This window comes from Ascaphus truei, chromosome 6 (genome assembly GCF_040206685.1).
Source record: "Ascaphus truei isolate aAscTru1 chromosome 6, aAscTru1.hap1, whole genome shotgun sequence".
NCBI classification, from domain to species: domain Eukaryota; kingdom Metazoa; phylum Chordata; class Amphibia; order Anura; family Ascaphidae; genus Ascaphus; species Ascaphus truei.
The window spans coordinates 11,621,931-11,647,368 of record NC_134488.1 but is presented as its reverse complement, the minus strand read 5'-3'; the positions used below and the strand labels follow the sequence as shown (position 1 = coordinate 11,647,368).

General features: G+C 45.8%; 1 protein-coding gene across 1 annotated transcript in view; it reads right to left on the bottom strand.

Annotated features, from left to right (window-relative positions):
- Window positions 1-1,321: 1,321 nt before the first annotated feature.
- LOC142496397 (protein CEPU-1-like) overlaps window positions 1,322-25,438 on the bottom strand; it is a 642,293-nt gene continuing 618,176 nt past the window's right edge. Inside the window, exon 4 of the mRNA XM_075603099.1 lies at window positions 1,322-1,496. Coding sequence (XP_075459214.1) covers window positions 1,351-1,496 — 146 coding nt within the window. The 3' untranslated portion in view covers window positions 1,322-1,350. The remainder of the gene's footprint in view (window positions 1,497-25,438) is intronic.

Below are 25,438 nucleotides of genomic sequence, written 5' to 3'. Positions count from 1 at the left end.
GAGCGAGAACAAGGAAGAAAATATTAGAGGTGAGAACCAGAGGGGATAGACAAAACAGAAAGCAAACAAGGACATTAATCTAGATAGAGGAAGCGAGTTATAACCAGATAAAGAGATAGTGATAGCCATGGCAAGAAAGAGGGTAAAGGGATATACATTAAAGACAGCAGTGAAACTGAAATGACGAGCAGAGAGGTGGAGATTATAAAATGACAAGAGACAGAGTAAGAAATAAGGAACACAGAGACAAAGACTGGGGAACTAATTCTTAGACGGAGGAAAGGGAGACGCTGAGACAGAAAGACTGATTGAAAAAGATGTGTTGAGACACTGGGGGGGGAATTCATTAAAGTCTGATAGCCGCAATCGCTATGTGATTCTGTTATTTGACATGGGCTTAAATGGTATTTTAATGCGTGATTGCGGTTATCGCAATTTAATGAATCAACCCTAAGGCCCCTATTCATATGCTATGAAGCTGTCCTCTTACTTGTGAGGGAATATTTCCGTTCCTGTCCAGTCCTGATCAAGGGGAAGTAAACTACAGCATATTGAATAGCGGAAAAGGAGATGGACTGATTAGAATCAGAGGAAAAGACGCAGAGGGAGCGAGGTAGCAAGACCTAGACAGAGAGGTGGATAGAAGGGTGAGACTGCAGCAGGCAGTGGAACAGAAAGAGAGAAAGAGCCACGCAAGAAAACCAGCATGTGAGAAATCAAGAAGGTCAGCTTCCTAAGGGAAACGTTACCAAGGTAATATTAGCAGCAGCAGCTTGGGGCTTTTCAATCAAATAGTTCTAAATATAAAATTGCATGTGTGTGACATTAATGTTGAATATTTCTATTTAATACATCACATTTGGATAATATGGATAATAAATATTTTTGATGGCCTGCTGCCATCTCATAAACTTGTACTTGACCATTTTGAAATAACCGTCTAATGTCAATTACAAACGTTCTCTGAAATTCTAACTGGTTCAAAACAGTTCCAGTTTTTCTTCTGAGTGGCCAAGTAGGTGGCAGTGAGTCTTTGTCCAGAAAAAAATGGAGTATGACCTCCGGTATTCCAATGCTAACAATCATGTGTAGGTATTATAACCAGAAAAAATAAATAAATAAGCATAAATCTTCAGTAGAAAAAATACAAATATATGTCCATTATATCATATTCAAATATGAACCTTCGAGATCAGAAACATGATGAGCAAAGATGGAAAAATAGTCTATGTCCACTACTATTAGTCTATTACCCACTGGTGTCCATCATGCGTTTTCCATCACAATGTTTTCACACATTTATATTTTGACATGCTGCCGTCAAGGATAAACACACACACACACACACAACTAACACACACACTTCTTACCTCTGGGTGACAGGTACCTCCAGTTTATAACAGGATCAGGCTTGCCAGTGGCGATACAGACCAGACTGACATTGTTACCCTCGTTGACGGCAATGTTGGAAGAAATCTCCACGATTCGGGGGGGTACTGTGAGAACAAGAGGAGTAGAGAGGTCACACACAAAAAAAGAAACAACAGATAATATATATGATTGAACATTGTATTTTTACATCGTTTCAGCCAGTATACACAGTGCTTTAGCTGATATACAATAAATAATACAGCAAAGAATAATAAATATAGGGATAAGGGCATAATACTTCAGAAAAAATTAACTTTAGGGAAAAGGAGTCCCTGCACAGAAGAACGTACAATCTAGCTGATGTATTGAGACATACATAAAAGAACTGTTTAAAAGCGCGAATACAGTAAGTGTGCGTGCACTGGGTCATTTTCCTTTCCTATAGATTTTATTTTGGGTATAGTGGTTTTTCTGGTGGGTGTTAAAGGCGTTGGTAGATGGATCTTGTCAGATGGTAATTGGGAGAAAGTCCCAGAGCTAGGTGGCAGAACGAGAGAAAGGTTTCAGTTGGGACAGAGCATTAAAGATGAGTGAGGCAGAGGGATCAGACTGCCATGAGATGAGCGAAGGAGGCAGAAAGGGACATAAATGAGAACAGAGATTTAAGGGCAGAGAAATAAAGATTCCTGAAAGAAAGCAGGATCATTTTGTGACTGATACAGAACTTCATCGGCATCCAGAAAGTTTAAAAAAAAATGTACCTATAAAAATTGATTATGAAACTAATGGTTGATATATCCAGAATGACTTCAAGAGGTGCCATGTTTGATTTGTGAATTAATTTGTGACACTGCATGTATTAGAGAAGCTGCAGTAATCACCTGGAGTTTTGGGGAGGTTTAATAACTAACCTTAAATGTCTCCTGTCCTGAATTCCTTCTGAGAAACACCGTAGCCTGCTACAATACAGAGAGAGACTACACTTCCAACTAGCTAAAGATTTCAGTGCTGGAGACCCACTGACAACTAATGCCTCCCTCTTGCTCTCTAAGGCCGCGCTTATAGTGCTGGCGACGCGACGGATGACGTCACCCGTCGCCGTCAGCGAAAGTTTCAATTTGACGCCACTAAAGGGGGCGGGTCACACAATTTGATTGGTTTAGAGACAGTCACATGTGGCAACTGTCTCTAAAAAATCAAATTTACCCGGCTTCTAAATTTTTTGTCGCTCCGTCACCGTTGCGCTTAGGACGGAGTCAATGGATTTGTTTCGGAGCGACGTCGCCTCACCGTCGCAAGGCTCTATAAGCGCAGCCTAACTCTCTTTGAACACCCCTTCAGTAGAACCTATATTACTACAGTACAGAGAAGAACTAACATACTGGTTGATATTGTATTTAAGAAGGAAGAAGTGCTGGACAAAATTCAACATCAACATTTCAGGAACCGTGATGCTTACCACATTGTAGCTATTTTATGTTCTATCTAGAAAGAAGTTGCTGTGGAAGATGTGAAGACACTCAGGGGAATATATATACAAATTGTGAAATTTGCTCCAAAACATAAAGAAAAAAAATATTCTGCATTTATCCGTGCCAGAGTCATTTTGTTCTTTACTTTTGGCGCTGATCTTGCCCGCATTTGTATGAAAGTCAGGAAATCTGCCAAGCTAAGGCGGAGTCTCCGGTGGTGACGGAAGCGCGCGTCACACAGCACAGCCCTCTGTGGGGCAGGCCCCAGTGGCTGTGTGTGTGGGCGCGCAAAGTGCTGTGACGCGTACGCTGGCAGGGAAAACAAGAATGTTATCTTCCCGTGCAGCGACGCTTTCACGTGGAGGCACACAGCCAATGCAGGCAGGGCAGATATGCCCCAGCATGGCTGCGCCCCCCGTCATGTCCCCACCCCCCTGCGCTCCCTTAGCCCTCCCCTACAGACTGCCAATTGCAGCTGTAGTCTCTGCACGCGCCTCCATGCCACCAGGCGCGCATTCAGCAGGGAGGACTGGGGCCGTAGCCTAAAGCAGGGGTAAGCGAACTCCCTGCGCTGCGCCCCCCTGCCTGCACTCCTCCTCAGTCGCGCCCCCCCTCACCTCTAATGTTGCATCAAATGATGCTGCGAGGTGATCCGCGGCGTCATTTGACATCACGTCTCCATGGCAATGGGCGTCATTTGATTCCACGTTGCCAAAGAGACGCGTGACTGAAGCCGGGTAAGTTTACAGAAGCCTCATGCTCACAGCGCGCGGCCTCTGTAAACGCCGCGCCCCCCCAGAAGAGTCTCTCAGTTTGCGCACCCCTGGCCTAAGACTCAAATTTGGATACATCTCATTACAATCCAACACCGACTCTCTCCTCTCCCGACCACAGCCATAATGAGCCCTGACCTAAGTGGAGCAGAATTGGAGCAGAGCACTGTGATACCGTACACCGACACAAAGGAGAGCCAAAATTATGCAATCTGCACCTTTTTTAAGAGCAATGCTCCAGTTTGTGTAACTTGACACGTACACCTGTCAATATCATCGTACAAAGCGCCATTTTGTATTTTTATCACAAAAGTACTTTTCCAGTTTAAATATAGGACAGTAACTGCATTTTTTAACAAGAGAGCGAGATCGATTTATTTTAGTAGAGTCACAAGAACTACATATATCCACTCAAACCTCCCTCCAAATAACATATGAAAAGACACCCGTGCTCAAAAGGAGCACACCTGAGATATGCTAATCGCATATGCAAAGTATATTTAAATTACTCACACCCAACACATCCTAAAATATTTCTATAAGACCTATTCTGACAAGTTGAAAGCCCCTTGTGATGAAGGGGGTACTAGTGTCAGGCACAACAAGATCAGAACCCACAACATCTGCTATTAAGGGCAGCAGCTCTAGCATTGAACTAAACAATGTGCTGGAAAACTCACAGCACACTTTTGAGCACTTTTGCTCTGACCTGTAGCTAAACATACTTGTGGTTGACACTCCCCTTTGGCTTCCTTCTTGTGCTTTGCATATATTATTAGCATATCTCCCAGGTATCTCAGGTGTGCTCCTTCTTGTGCACAAGGTACACTGAACTGGCAACCAGAATCCACAAGTATAATTAGCCACAGGTGTGAGTAATAGAGCTTAAAAGTGACAATGGAGCTATCCAGCATCTGAGAGAGTTCAATGCTAGAGCTACTTCCCTGAATAGCAGAGGTTGTGACTTCTGATCCTATTGGGACTGACATCAGTACCCCTTCATCACATGGGGCCTTATGGTTGTCAATATAGGTCTTATTGAAATCCTTTTGTGAGGTGTGAGTAATTAAAATATACTTTGCATATCTCCCATGTATCTAGGTGTGTTCCTTTTATAGTGCTTGGGACTCCTCTAAAATAGGTCTGTCTTTCTCTTTCTCTCCATCCCCTAAAACCCATATTTCAGGTGCTAAAGTCACCTTAAGGTAAGGCAGGCGTAACGGGAGTCATGTTAAGCTAATATAAGGCTGTGCTAATTAAACATGGGGTTCAGCCTATTCTAATGAGGCAACCAACACCCATTGTTTTTATACATAATCTTTATGAATTGGCGTTAACCTCAGGGACCATAATGTCCATTACCAATTTTTATAACATGACGTTATGAGCCCTGACTTAATGGAGCTTTGTTGATCTGGCCTTTAGAACCCTGTAAAAATCACAGTAAGAGAGAAGAAGCCGGACCTTTTTTGACACCGGATTAAAATGTCTCTTTAAAAAACTTTTTAAGACAGATCATCACTTGATTTATCTTCTTAATTTAATCAGAGACATTCATTCTTTGGAGGAAACGATAAAAATGTCTATTGGTTTTCAGCCAAAAAGGGCCAAACAGTGCTTTGAACTATATTAAATTGCCCTTTTAAGTTGTATAAGTGTGTATATGAGGAGGATATGGCCTTTCACCTAACCTTTGCTTTTATTCCAATGTAAAGAGGTTTCAGCAAAACTCACCTCATAGAATACTGAAACCATCCAGGTGTATTGTGTCTTTTTGGATGTTTCAGAAAAACAAAGTTACTGTAGGTCTGTATTCTCAATTTCATTGGCGAGTAACAGATGGCCAAGTGGGCCGCATGCAGCTAGCCGGGGCTTTATCTGTGGCCCCCAAATGCTGGCCACCCTAGCAGCCCCGCTCTTCCTCTCACCCCAGTGAAGAGAATGGATCATATCTTCTCATCACTGCCTCACCTGCCTAATTACAGTGCGATGATGTTGTAAATACTGTACTGCCCGACTCTTATGTGCTAATCACTAGTTCCCATTGTAAGGAGAGGGACAGTGTCCATTCGTGTGCCGGCATTAAGAAGGTGACTGGAGGGGACAAGAAGAAACTCCTACCCAAGGCTTCTATGTCCCTTTTGTCTGTACAATATATATATATATTTTTTTTATTTTTTTTTAAACCGTTGTATGTTCGTCCTGTGTCTCCCTGTGTCTAGGGGCAATCTGATTGGTCTGTCACTCAGCCTCTGGCCAATCAGATTGCCCGCCCCCCTCTCATTGGCTTGCTTCTGTGGCCTCAACCGGCCCTCCTCCTCCTCCTCCTGGCCACTCTCTTCTTCTCCCTCTCCCTCCTGTTCTGTCTCCCGCTGAGTCCTCCTGCTCCCGGATATCACCCCCACCCTTGCACCACCGCCTGGCCACTCTCTTCTTCTCCCTCTTGTTCTGTCTCCCGCTGAGTCCCCCTGCCCCCGGGTATCACCCCCACTGGATATTGCCCCCCTGCCCCCGGGGGTCACTCCCCCCCACTGCCCCCTGTGTCGGTCCCCCCTCCCTTTCCCCGGTGCCCCCCTGTCACCTGCGTGTTGCAAGTGTGCTCCAAGCCGTCCAGCGGCCTGGCGGTGCATGCACGCTGCTCCCGCTCCTCGGGCAGCTCACTGTCCTCCCGATGCCAGCTCGCGCATGCTCCGGGGCACCATGCGCGCACGGCGGCCTGCGCTGCATGCTCCGCCCCCCACGCCCGGGACCGACCGGGCGGAGAGCCCGGATTGGAGAGAGGCGCCTTCTGGACCGGTGGAAGCTCGGAGACTGGACGGGGGGGGGGGCTGGTGTCCCCCGGTGGGGGGGGCGAGGCTGTGGCATCCTCACTGCAGTTGTTGTTGGTGCCCGAGGACATGTGTCGCACAGTGTGTGTGTGTGTGTGTGTGTGCGCGTGTCTCACAGTGTGTGTGTCACTGTGTGTGTGTCACTGTGTGTGTGTGTGTCACTGTGTGTCTGTGTATCACTGTGTGTGTGACTGTGCGTGTGTGTGCGTGTCTCACAGTGCGTGTGTGTGTCACTGTGTGTGTGTGTCACTGTGTGTGTGTGTGTGTGTGTGTGTGTGTGTGTGTGTGTGTGTGTGTCACTGTGTGTGTGTGTGTGTGTGTGTGTCACTGTGTGTGTGTGTCACTGTGTGTGTTTGTGTGTCACTGTGTGTGTGTGTGTGTCACTGAGTATGTGTGTGTGTCACTGTGTGTGTCCCTGTGTGTGTGTGTCACTGTGTGTGTGTGTGTCACAGTGTGTGTGCGTCACAGTATGTGTGTGTGTGTGTGTGTGTGCGTGCGTCTCAATGTGTGTGTGTGTGTGCGTGCGTCTCACTTTGTGTGTGTGTGTGCGTGCGTCTCACTGTGTGTGTGTGCGTGCATCTCACTGTGTGTGTGTGTGTGCGTGCGTCTCACTGTGTGTGTGTGTGTGTCCCACTGTGTGTGTGTGTGTGCGTGCGTCTCACTGTGTGTGTGTGTGTGTGTGCGTCTCACTGTGTGTGTGCACGTGCGTCTCACTGTGTGTGTGTGCGTGCGTCTTACTGTGTGTGTGTGTGCGTGTGTCTCACTGTGTGTGTGTGTGTTTGCGTCTCACTGTGTGTGTGTGCGTGCATCTCACTGTGTGTGTGTGTGCGTGCATCTCACTGTGTGTGTGTGTGTGTGTGTGTGTGTCTCACTGTGTGTGTGTGCGTGCGTCTCACTGTGTGTGTGCGTGCGTCTCACTGTGTGTGTGCGTGCGTCTCACTGTGTGTGTGCGTGCGTCTCACTGTGTGTGTGTGCATGCGTCTCACTGTGTGTGTGCGTGCGTCTCACTGTGTGTGTGTGTGTGTGTGTGCGTGCGTGCGTCTCACTGTGTGTGTGCGTGTGTCTCACTGTGTGTGTGCGTGTGTGTCTCGCTGTGCGTGCGTCTCACTGTGTGTGTGCGTGTGTCTCACTGTGTGTGTGTGTGCGTGCGTCTCACTGTGTGTGTGTGCGTGTGTGCGTGTGTCTCACTGTGTGTGTGTTTGCGTGTGTGTCTCGCTGTGTGTGTGTCTCACTGTGTGCTGCGCAGAGGGGGGAACAGAGCTGCTTGGGAGGGGGGAACGGTGACCGGAGCGGCGCAGGGGGGGGCACGGCCAGAGCTGTGTAGGGACACACACGCCCAGAGCTGTGTAGGGGGGGAGGGGGAATGGCCGGCGCTGCGCAGGGGGGGGAGGACTGGAGCTGCGCGGGGGGGAGGCGGAGAGGGACGTGGAGAGAGGAGGGAGCAGGAGGTTTTGGTCCTGGGCAGTAAGTGAGATTCTATTTATAAATGGCACATGCATCTTAAACCTTGTATAGGACTAGAGATTACTAGATCATACAACATTTGGTTGTTATTATTATTAGAGAGATATATATTATACCCCAATATAAATTTGTTAAATCAATAAACAGTCACTCATTTACCAAGATATATGTTGAACCATGCCTGTGAAGACAACCCCGGATAGTATGTTTATATGTTAAACTGGATTTTAAACCTATTATAAGGGAAGATGTTAATGAAGGGAATGATGAAAATGTAGAGACCTTAGCAGCGGAGGTAAAAGTATAAAGAAAATGTTTGTGGGGATATGCTATAAACCACCAAATATCTGTGAGATTGAGATTGAGGAAGCCAAATTCCTTTGGCAAATGGAAAAAACATCAAAACTGGGTCATGTTTTTACATCATGGGGGATTTTAATTATCCAAACATAGACTGGGGCAATGAGATTAGCATTACAACGAAAGGAAACAGGTTATAGGTGTGCTTAAAGACAATGACATGACCAAAATTATTGAGGAACCAACCAGGAAAGGGGCAATACTGGATTTGGTAATATCAAACAGTGTAGAAGTAATAACAAATATTCATGTCTGGGAACCTTTGTGTAACAGTGATCATAACATGGTCTTATTTGAAATAAATTATCAAAAACATATTACTTAGGTTTAACAAAGACTTTGAACTTTAGAAAGGCAGATTTAAATAAATTGAGGACTAATCTACAAGGAATAAATTGGATGATGTTTTAGCAGGGAAAAATGTGGAAGTCTTTAAAACACTGTTAGAAATGCACATTTATCAGTGTATACCCTTGGGTAATAAATATATAAGAAACAAGTCTTAACCAATGTGGCTAAATAAACAGGTAGGGGAGGAAATGGACAAGAAGAGGAAGGCGTTTAGATTCTTTAAGTCAGAAGGGACGGAGACATCGTATCAGAATTATAAGCAATGTAACAAAAGTTGCAAAAGGGCAAGCAAATTAGCAAAAATGGATAATGAAGAAAGGGTTGCAATGGACAGTAAGATCAACCCTAAAAGGTTCTTTAAGTACCTTAATTTAAAAAAAAAAAATAGAAGACAAAATATAGGACCCCTTCACTGTGAGATGGGTAGGCAGATTATTGGGGATAAGGAAAAAGCACAGGTATTAAACAAATTATTTGCCTCTGTAATTACCAGGGAAGAATCAATTGCAATAGTAGTGCCGTAGGAGGAAGCCACAACCTCTATATTAAAGAACAATTGGTTAACTGAGGAAGAAGTTCCCAGCCGGCTTGAAAAAATTGAAGTAAATAAGGCATCTAGCCCCGATGGCATACATCCAAGAGTTCTTAATGAGTTTAGTTTAGTAATAGCCAAACCAATACATTTAATATTCAAGGACTCAATTTCTACAGGCTCAGTACCACAAGACTGGTGTAAAGCAGATGTGGTGCCTATATAGGCAGTCCTCGGTTATCCGACACAATGCGTTACTCAAAATGGTGTTGGATAGCGAAACGTTGTAAAGCGAAACACGTATTCCCATAGGAACACTGTTTAAATGAAAGGTTCCGTTCCTGAAGGCATTTTTAATGCTAAAATACACCAAATATTTTATGCACACAATAAGATACGCAGCACACACATAAATTATATCGTGCATGTACTGTATTATATATATAATATAACATAATATATAATATAATATAAAAAAATAATATATTATATAGTATAATATAGTATAATATTTATATTATAGACAGATAAACAACTTTGCAAAGCGTCGTAAGAGCGTTGGATAAGCCGTTTTGGCGTTGTACAGTAAAAGTGAACATAGGTATGCATTGCATAGCGTTGGATAAGCCATTCGTTGTAAAACGAAGCGTTGTAAAACGAGGACTGTCTGTATTTAAAAAGGGAGATAATAGATCACAACCAGGGAATTACAGAACTGGAAGCCTGACATCAATATTGGGGAAGCTACTTGAAGGTTTAGTATGGGATAATATTCAGGAATATAGCAGGGCCCCGCTTCTCGACGCCCCGCTTTTCGGCGATTCGCCGATCCGGCGGCACCAAGAAGGGGGTCTCCATCTTGGATCCTCAGTCGCGCATGCGCAGAATGGCTGGGTGCGCCCGGCGCGCAAGCGCAGACCGTAGTTTGCGTGTGCATACTGTAGTTTGCGCTCGCAGACCATAAGTCGCGCATGCGCAGAACGGCAAAAATGCCGATTTGCGCATGCAAAAATCACTTAAAATCGCCAGATCCGCTTTCCGGCGATTTTCACTATACGGCAGGCCCTTGGAACAGAACCCGCCGTATACCCGGGGCCCTGCTGTACCTAATAGTAAACAAATTATTGGTAATAGTCAGCATGGATTTATGAAGGATACGTCGTGCCAAACTAACCATATTAGTTTCTTTGATTAGGTAAGTAGGAATTTAGACCAGGGTAATGCAGCTGATGTGGTCTTAGATTTTGCAAAGGCTTTTGATACGGTTCCAGACAAGAGGTTGGTGTACAAAATAAACAAATTGGACACTGTAAAAATATTTGCACCTTAATTGAAAACTGGTTGAAGGACAGACAACAGAGAGTTGTAATACATTTTACTTTTTCCGGTTGGGCTAAAGTTGTGAGTGGAGTACCTCAAGGATCGGTACTGGGACCCCTGCTTTTTAACTTATTAATGATTTTGAGGTTGGGATCGAGAGCAAAGTCTCCATCTTTGCTGATGATATTAAATTGTGTAAGATAATAGAATCAGAGCAGGATGTAATTTCTCTTCAGAAGGACTTGGAGAGACTGGAAACTTGGGCAGGTAAATGGCAGATGAGGTTTATTACAGATAAATGTAAGGTTATGCATTTGGGAAGCAAGAATAAACAGGAAACGTACAAATTAAATTGGGATAAATTAGGAGAACTCTTGATGGAGAAGGATTTCGGAGTACTTATAGACAGCAGGCTTAGCAATAGTGCCCAAAGTCATTGTAAGGGTTCCAGTCCAGGGTTTGGCTGGAACTCACCCTTACATGGTTGTAGAGGTTCCTGTAAAAACCTCTCTCTTGACTAAGTGATTGGCGATAGCTGTTCCTGGACTTACATTGCAGTCTGCCTTGTTGCTGCTTTGTGTGCAGCCCTGCACCTAATGACTCTCCATGCTATTTAGAGTCAGCCTTTTCCACCAGGAAGTGGCTGAGCATATTCATTGTAACCTGTGCTTGTCACAAGCACCTCTGCTTTGCCTGTCCTGAGGTCTATTCTGCCTATCCTGAGGCGGCTTCAGGTCGGTGTTTCCATATCCCCACCTTGGTCTTGTGGTCCGGTCCTGGTATGCTCAGCGTCACAAACAAGGACCCCGCTGAGGTGGGGCGAGACCTGGCCTCGCATGTAAGCATGCTCCATAAACTGGCCCTATCCCTGGACCGGAATGCGAAAAAGATGGATCAGCTCCAGGCCACCATCTCTGCTATGTTGCAGCCCCTCTGCGCATCACGTCCTGCTCCTAAACCCCTTGGGGCACCCTTTTTGTGTTCTTGGGATCCCCAAGCTAATGTTGCTTTCCAGGAGCCAAAAGATGAATTTTCCACCCCGCTTGTTTCAATGTCAAGTTCCCCTACTCTGACTCTCCTGCAGTACCCGCTTTAACCCTTGCTAGTTCTAAAGACCTAGATTTAAAAGGCATATTTCTCTTTCTTTGCAGTTTTTGGTATACCTGTGACTAACTCTAAGACTCCTGCGTTAGTGTTTGGGTTCCATTTCTGTGACCCCCCTGCAATGTCTGAGGTCCCTTTGAATGATTCTAATGTTCCTGCTTTAAAAACAGCTTCACCTTTCACTGATATGCCCACATGGCTAAAAATTCCCATTTCTGAATCTTCTAAGACAATTTCTCCTACTGCTGGGTTCCCTGTAATATTTGATATCCCTGTCCTTGATTCTAAGCCTTTTTCCTTAAAGTTCTCCACAGTATTTGGTATACCTATTGCTGATTCTCAGACAACCACTTCAGAGATAAGCATATCTTTCTCTGATCCCTTTGCAGTACCTAGTGTAACCTCTGCTGATTCTCATACACCCACTTCAGAGACCAGCATATCTTTTATTGACTGCTCTACACTGCGTTTTAACTGTTGATGACTCTGAGACTCCCATTACAAGGACAAGTTTAAGTATCACTGTTTTGAGGTACCCCATTTACTGACTAAAAAACTTCTGCTTCAGTCAGGTTTACCTCTCACTGATCTTCCTGCTGTACCATATATCCTTACTGATTCAAAGGCTCCCATGTTCAAGACTGATTTATACTTCATTGATTCCTCTACAGTATTTCATGTAACCTTTGAGTCTGGGACTCCCACTCCAAAGACAAGTTTGTGTTTCGCGGATTCTTCCACAGTGTTTGAGGTACCCATTTCTGACAGACCTTTGCTTCAAAGTCAGGTTTCCCTATCACTGATTTGTCTGCAGCACCTGAGTCTTCCTATGATGCGTTCTGCATGTCAAGAATACAATACCACTGCTTTCTTTCTCAAAGATGGTACTCGCTAACTAACTTTTGGCTCTCCATGCTATTTAGGGTCAGCCTCTTCACCAGGAAGGGGCTGAGCATATTAATTGTAAGCTGTGCTTGTCATAAGCACCTCTGCTTCCTGCTACCTCTGCTATCCTGTTTCCAGAGACCTATCCTGCTTCCAGACCTTCCCTGTGCTGAAGCCCCATGTGCTGAAGCCTTCTCTGTTCCCGAGGACTTCCCTGTGCTGAAGCCCGTGCTGAAGTCTTCTCTTTCCTGAGGCCTTCCCTGCGCTCAAGCGTTCTCTTTCCAGAGGCCTTCACTGTGCTGAAGCCCCTATGCTGAAGCCTTCCCTGGTACCGTCCCCAGCCTGTGACCCCGACCATGGCTCCTGTGTCGCCTGCCTTGACCCCAGCCTGGATATCAATTATGCTTCTCTCCCCAACCCTGACCCGGCTACTCACAACTACGGAATCCACAATCGGGACCCGGCTTCGCGGCTCCAGATTGGTGGTTCCATATCCCCACCTCGGTCCTGTGGTCTGGTCCTGGTTTGTGGCGAGCACATCCGTTACAGTTATGCAGTAGCTGCAAAGGCAAACATAATCTTATCTTGCATTAAATGGGAAATGGATGGAAGAAAAGTAAACATAACGATGCCTCTTTATAAAGCGTTAGTAACACCACACCTTGAATATGGAGTACAATTTTGGGCACCGCTCCATAGAAAATACATTATGGAAATAGAGAGTGCAGAGAAGCGCCACCAAATTAATAAAGGTGATGGATAATCTGATTTATGAGGAGAGGCTAGCTAAATTAGATGTATTTACATTAGAAAAGAGGCGTCTAAGAGGGGATATGATAACTTTATACAAATATATTCAGGTACAATACAGGGAGCTTTCAAAAGAACTATTCATCGCACGGGCAGTACAAAGGACTCAGGGCCATCCCTTAAGGTTGGAGGAAAGGCGATTTCTCCAGCAACAAAGGAAAGGGTTCTTTACAGTAAGGGCAGTTAACATGTGATTCATTACCCATGGAGACTGTGATGGCAGATACAATAGATATCTACAAAAAAAAAGGTTGGACATCTTTTTAGAAAGGAAAGGTATACAGGGATATACTAAATAAGTAAACATGGGAAGGATGTTGATCCATGGATTAATCTGATTGTTAATTATTGGAGTCAGGAAGGAATTTACTTTTTCCCTTATGAGATATCATTAGATGATATTTCACTGGGGTTTTTTGTTTGCCTTCCTCTGGATAAATACACTGTAAGTAAAAATATTGGATAAAGTATCTATCTAAATTTAGCACAGGTTGGACTTGATGGACGTATGTCTTTTTTCAACCTCATCTACTATGCAACTTCCATACGTTTCTATCACTTCACTCTTTTCTATTCCTATATCACACTGTTGCTTAATTCTCCTTCCCACTTCCATCGTATTTTTGTTTCTAGTTGTTCTGAATTACTCGTCTTTATTTTAAAGAGGGTGATTTAATATAGGTATACTGCAATTAGTTACAGCTACCATATCATTAGCACATAACTAGTGACAGCCAGTCAACAGCTCCTGTCAAAGAAACATACACACACACAAACACTTACAGTATAATTAAGTTAGTGTTTCTGGCTCATGTTATAAGCATACAGTACCTGGTAGATGCTGGAGCTACCAGCTCCATACGCCCAAATTTAACAGCTACAGGTACCAATAACATTAAACACACCTGACTACTGTACCAATAATTTGAGAATGTTACACACAGCAAGATACAGTAATGTAACACACAACAAATTACAGCAAACACAGATTGTTCTAATAGATTGTGACCGGTATACCACCATACTTTCTAAATTAACCTATTTAGCTGTGCCTATTGCATCTGTATCCATTGGTACTGTATCTATTTTGTGGGTTCGGGGTGCAATGAATACCAGCTGTGTCTATTACTCTCATTTCTTCCAATGCATGAAGGATAAGGAAAAACCCCATCGTATCTCCTGAGCACATTGGATGAGACCTGGAAGATTCAATTAATTAATAATGATGTCAGCTAGGGATTCATGATTGCAATTTTTTCATTCAGTAATGCTAAACTCGCTGTTTCACAAACACGTGACCGAAATATTCTGAGACTTTGGAGTATAAGACATTTTGTAAGGAAGATATAAAGTACGTATTTGGGATTTTTCACCAAATGTAGGTATTTTGACAGCTGCAAATGTTTCCCACATACAGTATCTAGTTTAGGATACAAAAGCTTCTCATAATCAACCAGCATCTAACACAATGTATTGTGGCTACCAATTCTAACCCCAAATACAACAACTAATTATGTGTAGGGGTATTTTTGTTGGGGAACTCAGACTTCAAGGTATGATTTGTTCCCCTCCCGCTGGCTATATGTAATTAACTATAATAACCATGTAATTTCATGAGCATCCAACTACAGTGGTTACTGTTTTTTAGTTGCCATAAAATATTCCCTTCAATGTTTCATCATGTTGAATCAGACATTAGAATTGCCCTAAATCATTTAGGAACCTATAAATAATTTCTGCTTTTACAGCACAGAATAAATTCCTCAAATCTGTTCAGAATGAATGCACTGTCAGTTTTATATTGATTGTCTTGTGTCCATAATGAAACGGCATAAGATCAAATACATCCCAAAACTGGTAAAAATGCAAACTGTATTTGAAATGGTCAAATGTCTCTGAATTACTGGAAAATGTTACTAATTCTATAACCACAATTACAATTAGATTAAATGTATATGTGACACAAATTGGTAAATGTACTGTAGCTAGTTACTCTACATACACAGAAGTATGTGAGTAATTCGTTTAGCTGTCTGAGTGAGACAAGAAATGGTATTTGGAGCTAGTTATGGGTATATACTGTATGTGATGGTTAGCCAATATCTTAACTCATTAGATTTGGGTCAGTAAGTACACTGTAACTAAAAGGTACAAATGAACAGAGGTATTTACCTGTGGTTAGTTAAATGCATGAGAAATAAACCCGCTGTGGGATGTAGTCCTATGTGTTATAGGAGAAATTAATTTTTTTAAATGACTGTTTTTAACATAGGTTTGAAGTAGGGGGTCTCCATGACTGAGCCCCATTCATTTCAGCTCCAGCGACCCCCTGCTTCCCTAGAAACCGACCTCCAAAACGTTGTGCCGGTATCTCTGCAACGTTTAAAGCTCCCGCGTCACGCGGGCCAATAGGAAGCCAGACCTGATGACGTCACGGCTTCCTATTGGCCTGCAGGGCATGAGAGCTTTGAAACTCCCCCATTACATGACCCCTGTTAGCTGAGCAGAGCAGCTGCTGGCACTCGCTACTGAGCTAAGTGTTTCAGGGAGCAAGGGGCCCCCGGAGCTGAAATGAATGAAGTTCAGCTCTGGAGACCCCCTGCTTCAATCCTATGTTAAAGATTTAAAAAATTGCCAGCTTGGATTGCCACTTTAAAACAGCAGTCCAAGCTGTCGTTTTTTTTTATTTTCATTTTAATTTCCTTTAATATGTGAATCAATACAATCCACACACTGATAAGTAATTAGCTAAGTTGCCAAATGATCCTTTCTCCTGTGCTTGATCGGTGAAGATTTGGCACGGTGTTCACTGAATGTCTGTCAGTGCAGCAGAAGAGGACCGAAGATGCAAAGTTCTGTGGGGAAGATCATGTGACCAGGCAGTCACTACATACAATTGATGCACTGTTAGAGAGAGGGCAGGGCTCAAAAAGGGGTGTGTCAGAGCCTGTTTCAGAAGAGGAAGGGGATGTGACTTTGTAAATGGTTGCTATAGAAACACAAAATGCTTGTTACATTGTAATACAGTAAAAATGTCATTCATAGATGTTATTTTGAAGGGGAAAAAATGCTACAAGAATTTTCTCATAGTACAAAAATAATTTATTAAAAAACCCCCACACATGTAGGATACTGCTTGGTCTGCAGCTTTAAGGGTAGTAACAGTAGTTAGTTATATGCATGACTAATGATACCCTGTCATAAAATAACAGAGGAGTAGGCAGTGTGACCAGCAAATGGTTGATGTTATAAGCTTTCGAACATATCAGGCTTCTTCTTGGAGCCCTGGAATGTGTTACAACTGTGTAATAATAGCACCAACTGTGTATAGGAAAGGGGTAGGTTAACGTCGTTTGGTAATGTACCCGCGTGCCCGATAAACCAGGTAAAGTAGAGGGATGGTCAAGACTCGGAAGTGCGAAATCATGCGCTTATTCCAAGAAACCCAGGGAGCACAATACATGAATTATGGCACCAAGCTGTCAGCCCCACCGAGGAAAAGGACCAACTTGTTATTATGTCTGATTAAATTAAAAAGTAAAAAAACTAAGTAACAAAGCAACGGGGAAAGCAGCATGATGCAGAGTTGCAGTCAGATATATAAGCAGCAGAGAAAGGGAGTTGAAATAGACTAAAGGGCCCCAAATCCCAGGAAGAAAGGAATAACAGAGGTATATTATATAATCTTTAACATCAAGGGGAAAACAAGGTAAAGCAAGGGATCAATTACAGTGAAAGGCAAATGCTAGTACAGGAGATCACGGTCTGAAGCTAAACAGTTGTGGGCTCGAGTGAAACTCATTACACTGCGGTAGTGCTGATGTGAGCACTATCACACTGAAACTTGCACTGACTTCAACGGGAGTTTCTGTACCATAGTGCCACGACTGGGGGTTATTCATTAACCTTCCATAGTGCCAAAGTGCCACTACACTGACATGGTTGTGGATCTACGGAGCATCCTCCAAGCAGCAATTAATGCTGTAAAGAAATTCAGTACCTGGGAAAGCCACAATCCTATGCCAAATATGGAGAGAAGTCACAGATCAAATAAGTATGATGCTGAGTCCATGGTGACTCAGCCCGGGCGGCGGCGCGCTGAGGGAAAGCGGGTGCTTTCCCTGGCCTTGGTTAGCGCACCGTCCTGGGGCGTGTCGGGGGGGGCGGGCCAGTGACGTCACAAAGCTGGTTCGCCCTCATTGGGCGAACCACTCACGTGACCGGCCCTGCGCTCCCATGAGCGCGAAATCTAAAATTTGGATAAGACCTACGCTTCCGCACGCTTGCGGAAGCGTGCGCGAGCCCCTGCTAATGCCGCTCTCATTGCGGCTGCAGGGGCTCACTGGTACGCGTAAGCGCGCCTCAGCACGGGTCAGCGCCTAAGCGCTGACCATGCCCGACGCCTGAGGCTTTACAACAAGCAGTAAAATTGGCAAAAAGCATGCATCAACTGATCTTTATCTACGCTCAGTAATAATGCCCCTATAGGTAAGAGTGTGTGTCTGTGATGGAGTTGTTTTCATTGTGTTACATATACTGGTATTATAGCTGTTATGGACACATGAAGTGAATGGCAGTGAATGGCCATTTACAATTGCTTATGGAAACTACAACCTTGTCACTATCACCTTCAGCTGGTGTGATGGGACCTGATTACCAGGTATTACTGTAGCCCCTTAAAAAAAACATTTTGCTCTAAGAAAACACATGGAAAGCCAGATACTCTTAAGAATATAGACCACTAGCTGAAAGTACCCGGCATTGCTCAGGGATTCTAAGAAACCAAACAAATACTGAGATTTATACATGGATAATTATATTTTGTTGTTTCTTAATGAACAAAAAGGTGTGTATTTTTATTCTAATGCTGTTGGGTAAACTATATTTGTGTTATTGCCATCAGGTGCAAAACATAAACATTTATTTGTGATGTCAAATGTGATGGTGACATTAGCAAAGCATGGAGGGGAGGGGATAGGGGATAGGGGTGGTGGGGGTAGTTAAGGTTTCGTGCCATCTTAACTTTGACATTTCCTGACTTTTGAAGGGTTTGCTTCCACTTTAATAAAGTTCTTTCAATTGCATATACAGTGTATAATATGTATCTGTCTGTGTATGGTGTGTCTGTGTATACGTGTATGTAAGTATGGTAACAGGACACAGTGTGTCTATCTGAGCCATAGCTTCAAGACCATGAAAAAAAAAATATATATATATATATATATATATATATATATATATACTAGCTGAGAGCCCCGGCGTTGCCCGGGATGTTTGTGGTGTGGGGGTGGCATTTGGGTGGGGAGTGGTCCACGCGGCCCATGGCAGTGTGCGGTGTTACTGCTGCTGTGGCTGTACTGATGGTGATTGTATCAGGGTGTTGATTTGGGAGGGTTTGGTGCTGATGTGGGGGTGCGGATGTGGGTGTGCCGATGGGGGAGGTGCGAAGGTGGCAATGTGTGGGTGCTGATGGGGGCTGGGAATGGTGGGGAGCCGAGAATGCCAGTGTGCTGGGGGGGCATGGGATACCGGTGTGCTGATGTGGTAGTGCTGGGGATAGTGTGTGTGTGTATACATGTTTGTGTGTATACATTGTGTGTGTGTGTATATACATGTGTGTGTGTGTGTGTATGTGTACATGTGTGTGTATACATGTGTGTGTGTGTGTATACATGTGTGTGTATGTATACATGTGTGTATGTATACACATGTGTGTGTGTATACACATGTGTGTGTGTATACACATGTGTGTATGTATACATGTGTGTATGTATACATTGTGTGTATACAACATGTTTGTGTGTGTATAGACGTGTGTATACACATGTGTGTGTAAACACATGTGTGTGTGTGTATACACGTGTGTGTGTGTATACACATGTGTGTGTGTACACGTGTGTGTGTATACATGTTTGTGTATACACATGTGTGTATACACATGTGTGTGTATACACGTGTGTGTATACGTGTGTGTGTATACATGTGTGTGTGTATACATGTGTGTGTGTGTATACATTATGTGTATGTATACCTGTGTGTGTATACGTGTGTGAGTGTATGTCTCCATGTGTGAGTATACGTGTACATGTGTGTGTGTGTGTGTGTGTGTACGTGTCTACGTGTACATGTGTGTGTGTGTGCACGTGTACATGTGTGTGTGTGTGTCTACGTATACATGTGTGTGTGTACGTGTGTGTACGTGTGTGTGTGTGTGTGTGTGTCTACGTGTGTGTATGTGTACGTGTGTGTGTGTGTATACGTGTGTGTGTGTGTCTATGTGTGTGTGTGTGTGTGTGTGTGTGTGTCTACGTGTGTGTGTTTGTGTATACGTGTGTGTGTTTGTGTATACGTGTGTGTGTGTGCATAGGTGTGTGTTTGTGTACGTGTGTGTGTACGTGTGTGTGTGTGTCTACGTGTGTGTGTGTATACGTGTGTGTCTACGTGTGTGTGTGTGTCTACGTGTGTGTGTGTGTGTGTGTGTGTGTGTGTGTGTGTGTGTGTGTGTGTGTGTGTGTGTGTGTGTGTGTGTGTGTGTGTCTACGTGTGTGTGTGTGTGTGTGTGTGTCTACGTGTGTGTGTGTGTGTCCCTGTGTGTGTGTTTGTGTCCCTGTGTGTCCTTTGGCCAGTCACTCCGCCTAAGGCCAATGAGAGGTGTGCGGGGGCGGGCCAAGGGACCAATGAGGTGGGAAGGGGGGGGGAGGAGGTGGGAAGGGGGGGGGGGAGGAGGTGAGGAGGGGGGAAGGTGGTGAGGAGGGGGGAAGAGGGGGAGGGGAAGGGGGAGGGGAAGGGGGGGGGAGGGGGTGGCAGGGGAAGGGGGGAGGGAGGGGGGGGAAGGAAGGGGGGGAGGGAGGGGGGGGAAGGAAGGGGGAGGGAGGGGGGGGAGGAAGGGAGGGGGAGGGGGGGAAGGGGAGGGAGGGGGAGGGGGGGGAGGTGGTGGGAAGGGGGGGTGGAGGTGGTGGGAAGGCGGGTTGGAGGGGGGAGGTGGTGGGAAGGGGGGGGGAGGTGGTGGGGAGGAAGGGGGAAGGGGGGGAGGAGGGGGGAAGGGGGGGGAGGTGGTGGGGGGGAAGGGGGGGGGGGGTGGGGAGGAGGGGGGGAGGGGGGGAGGTGGTGGGGAGGAGGGGGGAAGGGGGGGGGTGGTGGGAAGGGGGGGAGGTGGTGGGAAGGGGGAGGTGGTGGGGAGGAGGGGGGAAGGGGGGGAGGTGGTGGGGAGGAAGGGGGGGAGGTGGTGGGGAGGAGGGGGGGAAGTGGTGGGAAGGGGGGGATGTGGTGGGAAAGGGGGGAGGTGGGGGGAGGTGGGGGGGGGAGGAAGGGGGAAGGGTGGGAGGAGGGGGGGAGGGGGGAAGGGGGGGGAGGTGGTGGGGGGGAGGTGGTGGGGAGGAGGGGGAAGGGGGGGGAGGTGGTGGGGAGGAGGGGGGGAGGTGGTGGGAAGGGGGGGGGAGGTGGTGGGAAGGGGGGGAGGTGGTGGGAAGGGGGGAGGGGGTGGGGAGGAGGGGGGAAGGGGGGGAGGTGGTGGGGAGGAGGGGGGAAGGGGGGGAGGTGGTGGGAAGGGGGGGAGGTGGTGGGAAGGGGGGGGGGTGGTGGGAAGGGGGGGGGGGTGGTGGGAAGGGGGGGAGGTGGTGGGAAGGGGGGGGAGGTGGTGGGAAGGGGGGGAGGTGGTGGGAAGGGGGGGGAGGTGGTGGGAAGGGGGGGAGGTGGTGGGAAGGGGGGGTAGGTGGTGCGAAGGGGGGGAGGTGGAGGGGAGGTGAAGGGGGTGGGGGGTGGAGGGGAGGTGAAGGGGGTGGGGGGTGGAGGGGAGGTGAAGGGGGGGTGGAGGGGAGGTGAACGGGGGGGGGGTGGAGGAGAGGTGAAGGGGGGGTGGAGGGGAGGTGAAGGGGGTGGAGGGGAGGTGAAGGGGGAGGGTGGAGGGGAGGTGAAGGGGGGGTGGAGGGGAGGTGAAGGGGGTGGGGGGTGGAGGGGAGGTAAAGGGGGGTGGAGGGGAGGTGAAGGGGGGGGTGGAGGGGAGGTGGAGGGGAGTTGAAGGGGGGGGGGGGTGGAGGAGAGGTGAAGGGGGGGTGGAGGGGAGGTGGAGGGGGGTGAAGTGGAGGGGGTGAAGGGGAGGGGGGTGAAGGGGAGGGGGGTGAAGGGGAGGGGGGTGAAGGGGAGGGTGGAGGGGGGGTGAAGGGGAGGGTGGAGGGGGGGTGAAGGGGAGGGTGGAGGGGAGGTGAAGGCCGCTCCCTCAGCCGTCCGGCCGCTCCCTCAGCCGTCCGGAAGCTCCCACGTGGATCTGAGGCGGGAGGCAGCTTGTTGTGGCCGCTCCCCCGCTGTGTCCCGGGCGCTCGCTCCTCCGCTGACTGTAGCGGCGCCGGGGGGGGAGGGGGTGGAGGGGAGGTGAAGGGGGGTGAAGGGGGTGAGGGTTGGGTGAAGGGGGGTGAGGGGAGGTGAAGGCCGCTCACTCACCCGTCCGGAAGGTCCCACGTGGATGTGAGGCGGGAGGCAGCTTGTTGTGGCCGCTCCCCCGCTGTGTCCCGGGCACTCGCTCCCCCGCTGACTGTAGCGGCGCCGGGGGGGGGGGGGGGGCTGAAAGCGCGGGAAACACGGGGAGAGGAAGAGGTGCGCGCGGGTGTGGAGGCTGATGTTCGGGGAGGATGAGGCGGAGGCTCCGGGACCGGCGGGTATGTGAGCCCCACCCCCCGGGTTATACATGCTGCTAATGTACACCCCCCCCCTACTGTGTGTGTGTGTGTGTGTCCCTGTGTGTGTGTGTTCCTGTGTGTGTCCCTGTGTGTGTGTGTGTCCCTGTGTGTGTCCCTGTGTGTGTCCCTGTGTGTGTCCCTGTGTGTGTCCCTGTGTGTGTGTGTTTGTGTCCCTGTGTGTCCTTTGGCCCGTCACTCCGCCTCAGGCCAATGAGAGGTGTGCGGGGGCGGGCCAAGGGACCAATCAGATTTCCCCTAGGGACACCGGACATCCAGGCAGGCAGGCAGGCAGGCAGGCAGGCAGGCATACAGTGCTTTCACTAATATAGTATAAGATATATATATATATATATATATATATATATATATATACATATATATATACATATATATATATATATATATATATATATATATATATATATATATATATATATATATATATATATATGCACACTATACAATTCTGCAGAATTTGGTTAAAATCAGTGCAGTTTTCAAAAGGTTCAGTCTGCCATCTTCATTCAGATATTAATTGCAACGAAACGTGAAATGGGTGCTCAAGTACTGGATCACATCATTTATTATATATGTTCACTATTCAAAAAATGGATGGAGACAGAAAAATAGGGGGGGGGGGGATTTGTAGTTGAGTGAAGAGTAACCTTCAGCAATATGTATCAAGTGAGGAGTCTCCAAAAATTCTATAGCAAGAGACAAATGTTCCCTGAAAGCAGTGGGCTGGTGAAAATAAATACACCCCTCGGAGCCTCATTGGGATAGTCCCTAGACAAAAATCTTTTCCTCAATCCCCCCCTGATCTGTGTCTCCAATGATGACGTGAGGCCGCTGGTGAAAGTCCAGATATAGGAGAAAAAAAAAGGTTGACAGCGCAGAGCCACAGAGTCAGGGTCAAAATAATAAATACAATTATTGAGAAAACATCATAAAAAACAGAGGTCTAGCACTCTCCACGTAGAGAGTACGAGACCTCTGTTTTTTTTATTATGTTTTCTCAATAAATATATTTCTTTATTATTTTGACCCTGACGCTCTGTGGCTGTGCGCTGTCAACCTTTTTTCCTATGCCATCTTGATTCAAAATGGCATCCAATTGTATTCAAATATAGATCTCAGGAACCATCATGCAAAATGTGGTTACGATATCTTAAGAGGTGTCTAAATGCATAGCGGACAGACACACAACTTTCCAAAATATATGGTAGATTCTGTTGCTTCCAGTTCTCTTTGGAGACCCTAACATATAATATTGAGTACATTAGGAAGATTACGTGTGCTACCATAGGTTTCAATGTAGCTGCCATAAATTTTAAGTCAAATATTGCGCCGGCGTTGGTGCGATGTGTCATGTTTTTGGGAGCAATAACATCTGCTACATCTGTATAGCACTTGATTAAATCATTCCTGCTACTGAATATGAAAGGAGATTATAAAAGTTGTTTTAAAAAAAAAACAACTAAAAACTGTCAGTTTATCAGCAGGTATTTTTTTTAGAAAGATATGAAAGAAATTGATCACAGTAAAGAGTTAACTGTTAAAAAATATATACATTTTTTAAAGGCACCAAAGAGTGGTGATTTCTGAAGACAAGCTTTGACGTTCTCACACTGCTTCCTGCATCCGGGACCTTCTGCCGGGAGTGACGCAGTGACGCGGTGACGCGACGAGCGAGGGGGACAAGACCCTGCTTCCTTTAAGGATCATTTCAAGAGTGTTTGCTGTTGGTATGCAGAGGTTTCCCCTCTGTATTGCACGTTTGAATTGGACACCCCGTGAGTGGGATTAACATTAGTCCCTTCCTAAATTGGTTATATTATCAAATAGTTTTGCACTATTATTACTCCTCCCCCCCCCCCCCTTTCATACGGTATGTACCTGAGGACATTTGCGCTGCGAGATTTGTGTTTTTGCAATCAGGACCCCTGGAAAGAGTCTTCCTTCCTGCCGCTTATGGCTGTATTGACATTTTTATGCTTTTGTGGCACGGCACATTCTTTCACTCGGTGTTATTTGCGCTTGATTTTTTTCTTGTTTGCCCATGTTTTAAGGATACACCAGTAAAACATTACATTTAAAGTTGAGCAGAGGACTGTCCTCTTAATAACGAGCTACTGGGAGGTGCAACTCACTATTACACACCTTGTGACTGCTGCACAGACCTTGGCTCCAGTGAGCTGTTCTTTTCCCTGGAGTATGTGGCAGATGGGTAGAGTTATACACAGTGTTCAGTCCCCTTAGGATCTGGAGTATTTGGGAAGAGGGTGAAGGGGAGAAGGGCACGTGGGGAATGCATGTCTGAGCAAGATTAGCAATTGTCAGCACTTCACAAGGAAGTTCTGGGCTATTTTTTATGGCCTGCTGCTCTCCCCTGTGGGTTCTGAACAGCTCGGCTCAGCAGAAACTGTAAAGAACGTTCCGTAACTGCAAATCCAGCCTACCATTAACTCTATTGCTACTAGATTGTACCTGCAATGTGTCTACAATACACATTTGTTACCTAGAAGGACCTTCAAAGTAATGCCCAGTCATGAGCTGCAGCCTCATTTAATACAACTTGGCAACAAACCTTTTTATGATTCTACAATGAGGCTAACAAAAGGAATGGGTTGTGTTAAAAAAAAACACTTCCCATGTAGAAAAGACCCTGTTGATGGTGTACAACAGACCTATCTAGTTTATAATATATGTAGGTCTAGGGATGCACTTAAGCGGCTGTTAAAATTGTGAATCTTTATTAATGTATCTAAATAATGAAAATAAACTTTAAAAGGTAGACCTGTGAACCATGTCTTGTTTTGAGTCCCTTGAGAACCAAGCATTTCACATACTGACCTCCAGTCAGGAAACACTACTGCTTCTGCTGTCTTGTTTGCTCCATACTTGGAGCCCCCTCCGTTTGAATAGAGGCAGAATAGGTTTGCCCATCGGAGTGGAGTGTTGTGGCACTAACAATACTAAAACACTGTCAGCATTGGTTCACCATTAGGTCCATAGGACTCTAAACAAGACATGGTTCACAGGTCTACCTTTTAAAGTTTATTTTCATTATTTTGATACATTAATAAAGATTCACAATTTTAACAGCCGCCTAAGTGCATCCCTAGACCTACATATATTATAAACTAGATAGGTCTGTTGTGCGCCATCAACAGGGTCTTTTCTACATGGGAAGTGTTTTTTTAACACAACCCATTCCTTTTTTGGGTCTACAAACTTGTCCGTGGAGTCATGTAGCTAAGCAGATAATGGTTCTAAATAAACTATGCCCCAAATCTTGTTAGAAACATATTGAAAAAAAAAATATGGAGGGACAGATTGCTTCCAATAACATGCAATGGAACAGTGAGTTGCATTTAGTATTTGATTAAAAAATAAAGATCATTTGAAAGATTTTTGCAGAATCGCTGATTATTACTAACATTGTTGCCACTCAACTACTACTGGTTTCAGTCTCCTTCAAAAGCAAAGGGATAAT